Genomic DNA, 13,073 nt, shown 5'->3' with positions numbered 1-13,073 from the left:
CGTCCAGTCCTGAGCATGTGCGTGTTCTTCCAGATTCCCCCAGTATAGGTGGGAACTTTTCAAAACCTTTATTTCCCCATGTAAATCCCTTCTTCTCTCCTAGACTTTTTAGTCTGTCACCTGCTTGCCTGTTATTCTTTGCTTCAAGCTGCTGCAGCTAGTATACGAGTATTTGTCCTAAACGTTTTGACAAGTGGTCAGGCTCTAGCCCTAAGAAAGTTCTCAAGCAGGCGAAACAAGGGCAAGCTCACAGGGATCTAAAAAACAGCATAGGGAATATAATCAATAATATTGTAATAAATTTAAATGGTGTCAGGTGGGTATGAGACTTATCAGGGGGATCACTTGGTAAGTTATATAAATGTAACCACTATGCTGTACACCTGAAACTAATATAATATTGAATATCAACTGTAACAAAAATAAAAGAAAGAAAAAAGGGCAAGCGTCTGAGCTTATTCCTCAGGGAGCCACCACACAGGTCAAAATACACAGTCACATTTCTTTGAGAACAAGGTCCATATTACCTCCTCTTGGACAATCCACACCAGGAGCATGGGCCATGGTAGCTAAGGCCCTGGCCCAGCTGGAGAGTGGGGGGTGGTAGGTAGGTAAGTTAAAATGCCATAAAGCTCTCATCAAAATTTAGTAACGTGTTTCTTTATTGAGCATTTTACCAGTTGTAACTTTTTGAACTAGATTTCAGAGTTTCTGAAAAATAGATTCTAATAGTTTTTGGCAGCATAATCGTTGCTGTAGTGGAGTTTTGGAGTTTCCTAATCCATTATTTTTATTTATTTGTTTCGGCATTCAGTGTTACTTTATATTAATTTCAGGTATACTGAAGAGTGGTTATACATTTATATAATTTAAGAAGTGATCCCCCTGACAAGTCTAGTACCCACCTGGCACTGTACATAGGTACTACCATATTGACTATATTTGACATCCCCATGACTATTTTGTAACTACCAATTTGTACTTCTTAAGCCCTTCAACTTTTTCACCCTGCCTCCCAACCCCTCTCCCATCTATCACCTAGATAATTCTAGTACCCATCTGACACCATACATAGATATTACCATATTATTGACTATATTCCTTATGCTATATCCTACAGTCCCATTGTAACCAATTTGTACTTCTTAATCCCTTCCCCTTTCTTACTCACCCCCCAACCCCGACCCTATCTGGCAACTATCAAAATGTTCTCTGTTTCTATGAGTATTTTCTGTTTTATTTGTTTGCTTACTTTGTTTTTTAGATTCCAGTTATAAGTGAAATTGCATTACATCTGTCTTTCTCTGTCTGACATACTCCGATTAGCACAATACCCTCCAGGTCCATTCATGCTGCTTCAGATGGGAAGAACCTGTTCCATGGCTGAGCAATATTCCATTGTATATATGTACCATCTACTCTTTATCCATTCATCCATCAGTGGACACCCAGGCTGCCTCCATATCTTGGCCATTGTAAAAAAAAGGCTGCAAAAAATATATGGATGCACATGTCCCCTCAAAGTAGCGTCTTGGGTTTCTTCAGATAAATACCCAGAAGTGGGATTGTTGGATCCTTTGTCGCTTGTTATAGCCTTGTTTTAAAGTATTTTTTAATCTGGTATAAGTGTTATTGCTGCCTCAGCTTTTTTTGTTTCTATTTTCATAAAATACCCTTTCCCATCCCTTTACTTTCAGTCTGTGTGTGCCTTTCTATCTGAAATCAGTCTCTTGTAAGTAGCATATATAAGGGTCTTGTTTCCTTATCCATTCAGCCACCCCAGGTTTTGATTGGAGCGTTTAATCCACTTACACTTAAAGTAATTGTTGATAGATAATGTAGTTATTGCCATTTTATTCATATTTTTTATTTTTTTCTTAAGTCCCTCAAACATTTCTTGTAATACTGGTTTGTTGTTGATGAACTCCTTTAGCTTCTTCTTGTCTGGGAAGCTCTTTATCTGTCCTTTGATTCTAAGTGATAGTTTTGCTGGATAGAATAATCTTGGTTACAGGTCCTTGGTTCTCATCACTTTTGAGGATTTCCTGCTAGTCCCATGTGGCCTGCAAAGTTTCCATTGAGAAATCAGCTGATAGTCTTATGGGAGCTCCCTTGTAGGTAAATAACTGCTTTTATCTTGCTACCTTTAGGATTCTCTCTTTGTCTTTAACCTTTGGCTTTTTAATTACGATGTGTCTTGGTGTGGGCCTCTGGGTTCATCTTCTTTGGGACTCTCTGTGCTTCCTGGACTTTTATAGCTATTTCTTTCAGGTTAGGGAAGTTTTCCGTCATTATTTCTTCAAATAGGTTTTCAGTTCCTTGCTCTCTTTCTCTCTCCTCCTTCTGGTGTCCCTATAATGCGAATGTTGGTACACATGATTTTGTTCCAGAGGCCCCTTAAACTCTCCTCATTTTTGGGGTGTTCTTTTTTTCTTTTTGTTGTTCTGATTGTTTGTTTTTCTGTTCCTTTATCTTCTGAATCACTGATTACATTCTCTGCTTCCTCTAATCTGTTGATTTCCTCTAATACACTCTTCATTTTTGTTATTTTTTATTTCTGACTGGTTCTTTATGCTTTCTATCTCCATTTTTGTTTCTTACCTCTTTGTTGAAGTTCTCCCTTGGATCATTGATCATCCTTATAACCAGTACTTTGAATTCTTCATCTGGTAGATTGCTTTTCTCCATTTTGTTTAGTTATTTTCTGGACTATGTTTTTGTTTGTTTTTTATTTGGGACATATTTCTTTGTCTCCCCATTTGGCTGCCTCCTTGTGTTTGTTTCTGTGTATTAGGTAGGGTTCCTATGCCTCCTGGTCTTAGTAGAGTGGCCTTATGTAGTAGGTGCACCCAGTGGTGCAATCTCTGGTCACTGGAGTGCTCCAGGTATATCCCTCGTGTGGGTTGTGTGTGCCCTCCAGTTGTAGTTGAGCCTTGGTTGCTGTTTGCATGACAATGGACGCAATGGACCCTGAGGCTGATTGGTTGTGAGGACTTGCTATGACAACAGTGGAGGAGTTGTACAGGGCCTGACCCTACAGAGCAGGGTTTATTTTAGCAGGGCTCTGGTGCCTGCCAGCGTGCCCTTTGTGTGTCATCCTTGGAGGTGGCTGGGTGATGCTCCAGCCTGGTCTAAACCTGGCCACCAGGTATGCCAGCCCTAGAGCCTCCTGGGAAGGGACGCACTGCAGGCCAAGTTTAGCTGCAGCCTGTGCTGTGCCTGGGGCCACTCAGTATGAACCACCCACAGATGGCTGCCGCCCTCACTGGGTTAGAGGTACCTCAAGAGGACAGTCTATGAACCAAGCTTGGCTGTCACTATTGCCTGGATTAGGGCTGCCCAGCCAGAGGTAGGGGACACAAATGAAGCCAGATGATGCTTGTTTTGTGAACCTTTGAGAGATTTTATGAAAGTCTGCAACATGGGCTAAGACAGGCTGTTTTTATGCAACAGCCACTGGAAGGCGGCTTGTATCCGCGTGAAAGTTGGGTGGGGCAGGGTCTTGGAATCACTAGGGCGAAGCAGATGAAAGGTGATAGCCAGTTTGACAGAGACTCAGGTATAGTGTCTGCCTGCGTCTGCCCACTAGGAATGGGAAGGGCTCAACCAAAGAAACAATGGTTTCTACCAGCTCCTCCATTTAGGAGAAAGCTGATCTCCACCCCTTGACCTGAAGCAGACAATTTATTTTTTCCTATATATCCCTGGTACCTTTCAAGCCACTGCTCCAGGGCTGGAGCTCAGAGTGAACAAGTCCCTCACTGGTAATTCCATGCATTGTCTCTTGAAAAGGTTTGCCTCGGACTCCAGCTGCCCTCCATATCACTTAGCCACAATCTCCGCTGGTTTTCACAGCCAGAAGTTATGAAGACTTCTCTCCCTGGCACTGGAACCCTGGGCTGGGCAAGCTGGTATAGGGCTGGGACCCACTGTATCACTGCGGCCGAGATATCCCTCCAGATTTTTAACGGTCACATGCTGGTATGGGACCAGTCCATTCTGTGTCTTTGCCCCTCCTACTAATTTCAAGGTAGCTTCTTCTGTATGTCTGTAGTTGTAGGGCTTTGGTTCAGCTAGATTTCAGGCGATTCTCAGTGATGGTTGTTCTGTAGTTGAAATGGTCCTGAGAGGAGCTGAGCACATCGTTTATCTCCTGTGCCACCTTGACCAGAAATCTCCTAATCCATTATTTTCTGTGATATTACCCTGCAAGTTGCCATTTTAACCACACACTGGAATTCATCATCAAAGATTAATGGAAAAACATAAAGTCACCTTGTTTTAAAAGCAGTGTTGGACATTTTTAAGTTACTGATAACTACAGTGTGGTTTGCTCGATCAGAACGAATTGAACACATCAATTGAGAGAAGCACAAATTCCATGTGTTTTTTTTGAAAATATAAAAAATATTTTTATATCTATTTCCTTTTTCACTATTAGCTTGTGTTTTCTGTCGAAAGAATGATGACTGTCCTAATAAATATGGAGAAAAGAAAACTAAAGAAAAATGGAATCTCACTGTACATTACTATTGTTTGGTGAGTATAATTTATATTTAAATCCTAGTAATTTGATAGTCTTCTAACGAAGAAAACTAGATCCTGATGACTGGTTTCTAAGAATTGGGTGAGTCACGTAACTTCTCTGGATTTCATTTCGCCTATATGTAAAAATAAGATTTTTCATTTATCAAATTCTGAGATTATGAAGTTAACTTGGTATGTATAAAGACCTGTCATCATTACCTGTTTACTTTTGTCTAACTCTTTGGGGCCTAAGTGACAAAAGGAGAAAATGGTTTGGTTTCTAAGGGAGTTGTTCTTTTTACCACTGTCTTGTTTTCATTGTTGCTAGTGATAAGTCTTAGAAAAAACTTGTTTGAAGGTTCAGAGAGTAGAAGGAATGCGTTTTATTTCACAGAGAATCTGGAAAGAGGAGTTCTGACTAAAGGTATTAAATATTTGTAGAAAAGGAAATAGGCTAATTTATGATTTACTCAGAAGAAACAAAAACTGATTACATTCTGAGAATTAGTCTCTCATTTGTTCTCCTTTCCCTCTAACAACTTCTCACCTCATTGAATCCGTGTCTTAAGTTCTTCCTGGGTGCCTCTGTAGGACTGTTTACAGCATGGCATCTGGCTTCTCCCAGAGCAAGTGATGAAAAAGACAGGGATGGATAGGTACACCAAGATGGAATCATACAACCTATGATGCTATTTGTAAGCAAGTCATTAAGTCTAGCTGACACTCAAGGGGAAGGGAATTAGACCCCACCTCTTAAGGAGTATCAACAAATTTGTGGACATATTTTTATACTCACCACAGTATCCATGTTAAAATTCTTTAGATGCTTCCTTGAGAAAACATCTATTTCTTGGTGGTACTGTAAGACTACGGTTTTGTGTTTCAAGTACCCTATGGGTTAAATAGACTTGTATACTGGTCTAGGAACCTAATTTCTCTGTACCAAGACTTAAGGGAACCTGAAGCTGGAATTCCAAATCTGTTTGTAAGTTAGGATCTATTATATTTTGCATCACAAGAAAACATTTTCATTTTCCTGTTTGACTTTTTATGTAGTAGAATTAAGAGAGCTATTTTATTAGTGGGTTATTTTTTCATAAAGATTTTTAGGTAAAGTATATCACTTTTGATTAGGATATATTTTGCTGATTAAAATAAGCCTCTTTAATCACAAATTTGAAGTATTTTTAATTAATATATTTAAGTGGATCATATCAAAATTTTCCTTACATGCTATCTTATTTTATAATGTTAATGAGTATAATAATTCAAAAACATACCCTAGACTCAACACTTATAAGATTCTATTTCATCGTGAACAGGAAAGTTTGGTAATGTTACAAATGGCAATGGAATGTTAGAGCCGAAAGAGATTTACAGACAAGCTAATCTTGTCCAGGGGTTTTATTTTTGTGTTTAAGATCAGAGACATCAAATTACTTATTAGGGTTCCAGAAAGTTGGACACAGAGCTTGGTTTGCAAGTCAGGATTTCTTATTCACAGTCCCATGCTTTTTCTTGATTCATGCTCCCTTAACATCTTTAAACTGAAGTTAAAAATCATATTTTTAAAAACTCAAACATTTTTGTTAATATTTCAAACCTATGTTTCTGTAAGTTTCCCTGTAAATATGCCCTTTTGATTCAGAATCCAGGGCTAAAGTTAGCCTGAAACATCACTGATAATCTGAATTATTTCCATAATGTTTATGTTATTATATTTACATCTTTCAGTATTTACCACATTTCCCCCCTTCGGATTAATCATGGGATTTCTTTTGTTTGTTTGTTTGTTTGTTCTCCTTCCTTCCTTTTTCTGTTATTTCCTGGAATACTTTAGAAACTAGTTTGATTATATGAACTGTTAATATACAGTGTCTTCCAAATTAAAGAATATCAGTAGCCTCTTAATTTGACCATGAAAAGTGAAGAAGTGCTTGAAATTTGAGTTATTTCTATTTTTTATTGGCATATTATATATATAAATATATATACTTATTCCAAGCCAGTTTCTTAGAGTTTGTTTTCTAATTAAGAATATATTCACAGTTGATGTCAAGTGGAATTTGGCAGAGAGGTAAAGAAGAAGAAGGAGTTTATGGTTTTCTAATTGAAGATATCAGGAAAGAAGTGAATAGAGCTTCTAAACTGGTAAGTAAATGATTTTACTCATTACACTAAATACCATAAATATTATCAATGCTACCCATCAGTTACTCTACTAAAAATTTATAAAACTTTAATTTTATGTTCCAGTGCTTTTTTTTTTTAAAATATGATGAATTTTAGAAGAATATTTTGTATTTTTGGAAATGGAAGTGCACTTAACTACTGAATAGTGTATGTGACAATGCTGTTTTCACTTCCTTATCTTACTCCAACCTACCCATCATTTCACCCACTCTTACCATCAGAATTATGAACATACTTCCACTCTGATGTTCTTTCAACTTCAATCCTGAGTCAACCCAGTCATTCATTTTTCATTCTTATACCTCAGTTGCTTGGGTTGAAATGATGGTTTTAGGTGAAAATTACACAACTATGCAGACCAGTAATTTATCATCTCCATACCTCTTGTGCCCTTCTGTGACATTGTGTGCTTGTGTTCAGTTCCTTCTTCTGTTCTCTAAGATAAGTATGTTAAACTTTAACCCTTTGTTCATTCAATTATAATTTGTGAGTGTTCTGTGTGTTAGCTATTAGATTGCCTGCAAGGAAAGGACCCTAGGTCTCCATGTGGTCTGAGTATAAATAATTAAAATGAAAGAATGAAAAGGTTAAGGATGAAGATAGAGTAGTGGCCTACAATTTACAACAGAGAATTAAAATAGTGTTCTCTTTGTCCCCCTTCATGCCCCTGTCCATATCCCGTTCCACCCGTTGGCAAGTCTGGTACTTAAGGAGGATAGGGAAACAAACACCTTCATTCAGGAAATTCTATAAGGGAAGCATGTAGAGACCTTTATTTTAGTTGAGGCAAAGAAATGGAGGCAATTACTTTTTAAGATGTTGAGGATGCAAGGGAATTGATGGTAAAGTAGAGGCTTTAGAGCAGAAGGGAAAACCTTGGGAGAAAGGTTACCAGTGGCATTTATCTAAAGGCCACATGAGAGTATTAGTATCAAAATTCCTCAACCTCCTGATGTTAGTGAATTTGTGGTGAAAGATGGCCTCTGAAGGTTCCTTTATAGTTTAGGAATACCTGTTTTCTTAAAACATCTGAATTCTCTCTTTGAGTGTATTGTGTTGTGAATCTTTGAGAATATCTTAATCCTAAAGAGGGGTCTGCATTGGTGAACTTAAACTAGAGGTCTCTATGTCGGTTTCCTGGGAGAGCCTCAGATTGGCAAGGTATTCTCCTATTACGTGGTGGTGCTTGAGGGGTCAACAGTAAGACTGTATAATCTCTTCATCAGTGACCATTATAATGGCCATTTCAAGGGTTCCAAGATGTTTTAGGTACTGCTCTGTATTTTAGTAATGATGGATCCATTTGATCCATCTAATAGTTTTTCTGTTTATATACCACTGTTGTAATTCAGTTAGTACCGTGTTTTCCCCAAAATAAGTTCTAACCGGAAAATAAGCCCTAGCATGATTTTTCAGGATGACATCCCCTGAACATAAGCCCTAATGTGTCTTTTGGAGCAAAAATTAATATAAGACCCGGTCTTATTTTGGGGAAACATGGTAGCAGTGGTGTTCTGTTTCTTTGTTAGGCCTGTCATAATTAATTACCACACATTGGGTCATTTGAAACAGAATTTATTCTCTCAGAATTCTGGAGACCAAAAATTGCAAATCAAGCTATCAGAAGAATTGATTCCTTCTGGAAGCTCTGAGAAAGAATCCATTCCATGCTTATCTCCGAATTTCTAGTGGCTGCTGGCAACCTTTGCATTCCTTGGTTTGTGACAGCATAACTTCAGTCTCTGCTTCCATCTTCACATGGCCTTTCCCTCTGTGTGTCTGAAATCTCCCTCTCCTTTCACTTATAAGGATGCCATTTGATTTAGAGACTACTCTAAATCCAGGATAATCTCATCTCTAGATTATTTAAGTCTACAAAGACCCTATTTCCAAATAAGGTCAAATTCATATAGGTATCAGGAATTAGGACTTGAACATATCTTTTTAACCTACTACCTATGGGTAGCTAATACTTTTTCATTTGGTTAGGACATAGTGATCCTACCCAATTTTTTTACAAATTGGTTTTCAGTATTGTTTTGCTGTTCTCCTTGGTAAATATTTCCTAATGTGTTTTCTGTTATGATTTGAATGAGACTTTCATGTATAGCCATTATGTTTATAAACTCTTCAGTTTGAAATATTTTAGCAAGTAGGAGGGAAAAGAAGCTTCTCTTTCTCATTTACATGTTAGGTTACAGATGTTTCCTAGATCATAAATTGTTAAAGAGTCAATTTTTAGTGTCTTTTAGATTGTTTCTGGGTAGAACAATTTTTTCAGGAAATTTTTTTAATATTCCATTATCACAGCTGTTGTATGATGAAAACAGTTTTCAGACTCCCCACAAGGAATATTCGTTTATATCTTGGTCATGTTACAGTACTCAAATTTTGTGTGTTGTAGCCCTTATTTTCATATTTTCTTCTAGAAATGCTGTGTTTGTAAGAAAAATGGTGCTTCAATTGGATGTGTTGCACCTCGATGTAAACGAAGTTATCATTTCCCATGTGGACTTCAGAGAGAATGTATTTTCCAATTCACTGGCAATTTTGCGTGAGTTAATTATTGAATGTGAAAGATGAATGTTAAAGAAAAGTGGATAATGGATATGGGTATGCCAGTTATATAATTCCTTTGTAAAATTTCTTTTCAAGGCTGCACTGACTTTATACATTATATACTTTCTCCCCTCCTCCTTTATGGAGTCATTTCTGTCTGCAAAGTCTTGAGAATTGCTATACCTGAAATGGGATTATTCATATTCAGTGAAAATTTCCACCTTATATAATTCTAGGTTTTTGTATCACTCTTTAGATTTAATAGTCCGATTTCCTTTCACAGGGCCATGTGTATTTCTCCTTGAGTAAAAGGAAGGCATGTAAATTTGGTGGAGTGCAAACAATAAATATTGTTTGGGATGCCCCTGAAAAATAATACTTCCTGAGTCTAGCTCTAAATATCAAAATTTTATGAATTTTGTTGTTTGCTATCATGGTGTTCTATTTCTTTTAGTATTTGTGTTCTTTACCAATTTAATGGATTTTTACCATGTACAAAAACTGCAGTTTAGATAACACAAATAGAAATGAATTTAGTGGGTTAGGAATAAGTTATTATTTGCATTTTATTTGTTACATGATTAAATATATAAAGTTTAATTTCCTTTAATTTTATACAGTGCTGAATACAATATGTATATTCTATTGCTAACAATATCACATAGAATTCTCCACATAATATTAGTTACTGAAATTCTATGAGGTAAGCCTTACCAACAAAAGGTTTACATTTGGAAAATTCAATTTGCCTTAGTCATAGGTTGTGAAACTGACTTACAGTGTCAAGGTTCCAGTCTATTGTAGGTTAGTTATGAATAAATTTTCTCTTATCAATGTGAATTATAATGCTTATCTAGTTGTACTTTGTAATTTATTGGATGTTGGTTTTAATCATTTACATTTTTAGGTCATTTTGTTGGGACCATCGACCTGTTCAAATAATTACACCTAATAATTATAGTGACTCCTTACCATGTACCATTTGCTTGGAATTTATTGAGCCTATTCCAACTTATAACATATTACGAAGTCCTTGTTGTAAGAATTCTTGGTTTCATAGAGACTGCTTGCAGGTAAGATGTTTTGTAAGCCTTTTCTTATATAAAATTTGTTGATTGCTGATTTTAATTTCAAAGTTGAAAAGAATTAACATGTATTTTAGCTCTTATTACGTGTAACTTTTTAAAACAGCTTTAGTGAAGCATATTTTACATATAAAATTCACCCTATTGAAGTGTACAATTAATATTGTAATAAATATTTTAGATACTACTTTTTAATGTACATTTATATTTGAAAACTTTTGTTGTTTTTACCGAAGAATTTTGTATGTATTTCACAATGAATAAAACACAGATTTTCATTTCAAAGTTCATTTATATATTTAAGCTTAGAACATGTGAAATGATTATTTAATTGTAAGCTATTTAAATATTGAGACGTTTTCTTAAAAACCTGCAGTAAATACTTTATCATAACTTTTTGACAGGGAACTGATTACTATCTAGTGAATTGAAGTATTAGTTTAGTTCTTTGCTAGCTGGGTTGTATATCAAATCTGATGACAAATTTTCAAGTAAATGAAATATAAAACATGACATTAAACAATTTAATATTTTTTTGATTCAGAACATACTTGAAAATTAAAAAGATCCCAGTTATTAGTAACATCAAATATGTAGTATACATGTGTGCAAGTAATAATTTATAGACAGGTATAGTTAATAGAATGCCAAATAACAAATGATTTACTTAGGTTTAATGCTGTCTTTTAAAGCTTGGCTTTTTTTATTGTTTAGTAAAATGAAATGTTAATACTGATTACAGATTAACCACAAAAGTATTTTTAAAGTTAGGAGATGTTATAAATCGTCATATTTAATTAATCTTAAAAGTACTAACAGTAGTAAAAGTAGTAAAGCTTGATTGATTACTTTCTATTTTTTTGTATGAGCCTTGAACGTTTATATTTAGGATTATTCAGTTAAAAGTGGCAGATGGAGCCTGCTTTGTTGGGTAAATATTAGAAATTCTGCTAATTCTTACAAAAAAGTGTTTGTAAAAGGATCCAGAGTGCAGTTCATAAACATCGTGAAGTATTATCTTTACCTATTGAAGAAGAAGTTCACGTTATAGAAGAATCTTTAAAAAGTAATTTGTCTTAATTAAGGGTTTGTATTTCAGTAAGTTTAATTGCTGTCAAATGTATCATCTTGTTAATTTTGTAACAGTACTTTATTTTTCAAGACGGATAAGATTTGCCTCGTTTATGTGTTAATCACAGAGAGGTTCTCAAACTTGACCTAGTATTCATAGGGCTTTTTGTGAACACTGAAAATATCAAGTTCCTAATTGTCATTAAAAAGTAGAAGTAATTTTACTAACAAAAATGTAGTCTACTTCGTGCAAATATAAAATAAAAATACAGCAATATAGATACCTGTCTATGACATGTTACTTGGTTAGAACTAATCTTTTTTTAAAATTAATATTTATTGGATTGCCAATGGTTAGTCAAGTTACATAGGTCTCAAGTGTACAATTCTATAATATATCATCCATATATCACATTGTATGCTTATCACCCAGAGTCACTTCTCCTTCCATCACCATGTATTAGACCCCCCCTTTACTCTCTTCTATATCCCCCGTCCCCACTTACCCACTGGTGACCAATGAACTATTTTCTGTGGATTAGAACTAATTCTTGAGTCATGTTCTCTAAAGGAGCTCCAGTGGCTTTCCCTCTCTGATACTAGAGTCTTAACTAAAATAATAAATGGAGTCTACCCTGTCTAGATAGCTACAACAATACCTGCATGATTTTTTTTAATCTCTGAACATCATTAATGTAAAAGTCGTAGGAAAAACAAACCTATGCAATAGAATGAGAATTGTATGTGATTAAGCAAATTTCATTATTTTTGGCCACATTTTATGTGGAAAGACTATAGGTTAATATCAAAAAAGTTGATGGAAACTTTTCACTCCAGTTATGTAGAGAATTGGTCACTGTTCTTGTTCAGTTTGGATTTTTCAAGCATTGCTCTGGTCTTGGTATCTTCCATATTGCCTATGGTGGTTTTTTCCCTCCATTCTTATACACTTTCTTCCTTGTGTTATATCCTACAATTTACTAAGATACTGGTTTCAGTGTACAGTTGCTTGAAGACCCTTTAGGTTCAGAGATTTCAGTAATGTGTTGCTTCCCCACCATACGGTATGCGTGAGTGTCACTTGCTGGTTGTTTGAACCTAGATTCTTCTTTGTTCACTTATTTGCCATCCACAAATCATTCCCTAAGTCTGTCAGGTCAAATAGTTATTTTTGTGTGTGCTTTTTTATTGTTATTCTCTGCCTTCATTGTGATTTAACTTCAGGCCCGTTATTTTTTTATTTATTTTTTTAAAACTAGACTTTTGCTGGAGCCTGCTAACAGGTCTTTCTCCTGCATGTCTTATTTCCTATCATTTCTTCACACTACTTGCTTTGATTTACCTGTTTAGCCTCATTACTTAGTTCAGTATGGCCAGCATGTAATCCCCAAGTATATTACGAAAGCTTCCCTAATCACATATGCTGTCTGTTACCACTGAGACTTGATATATGCTATTTTCTATTTTTGTAATGTCTTTTGTCCTATTTTCCTGGCAGACCCCTCTGCTTCCAAACTTAGCTTTGACCTCATCATCCCTGTGACATTTTTGTCAGGCATTCATATAGACTTAGGTACTTCTTCCTCTTTCTTCCATGCGTATTCTTTAAAAAAAAAAAAAAAAAAACTAAAAAAAAAA

At 35.6% G+C, this 13,073-nt stretch overlaps 1 protein-coding gene and 1 long non-coding RNA gene across 6 annotated transcripts in view; one reads left to right on the top strand and one right to left on the bottom strand.

Moving 5' to 3' along the window:
* The window catches only part of LOC141570622 (uncharacterized), a 42,463-nt gene that overhangs the window by 1,942 nt on the left and 27,448 nt on the right, over window positions 1-13,073 (bottom strand). The window lies entirely within an intron of this gene.
* G2E3 (G2/M-phase specific E3 ubiquitin protein ligase) overlaps window positions 1-13,073 on the top strand; it is a 50,001-nt gene that overhangs the window by 14,234 nt on the left and 22,694 nt on the right. For all 5 annotated transcript variants that reach the window (XM_019754520.3, XM_019754523.3, XM_074328125.2 and 2 more), the window contains 4 exons: window positions 4,442-4,539; window positions 6,577-6,678; window positions 9,150-9,274; window positions 10,187-10,352. In XM_019754520.3, coding sequence (XP_019610079.2) covers window positions 4,442-4,539; window positions 6,577-6,678; window positions 9,150-9,274; window positions 10,187-10,352 — 491 coding nt within the window. The remainder of the gene's footprint in view (window positions 1-4,441; window positions 4,540-6,576; window positions 6,679-9,149; window positions 9,275-10,186; window positions 10,353-13,073) is intronic.

Source organism: Rhinolophus sinicus, chromosome 3, assembly GCF_057876585.1.
Source record: "Rhinolophus sinicus isolate RSI-liver-muscle chromosome 3, RSI-T2T, whole genome shotgun sequence".
Lineage (NCBI taxonomy): Eukaryota > Metazoa > Chordata > Mammalia > Chiroptera > Rhinolophidae > Rhinolophus > Rhinolophus sinicus.
Note: the sequence above shows the minus strand (reverse complement) of the source record. Positions and strands in the feature narration are given on the sequence as shown.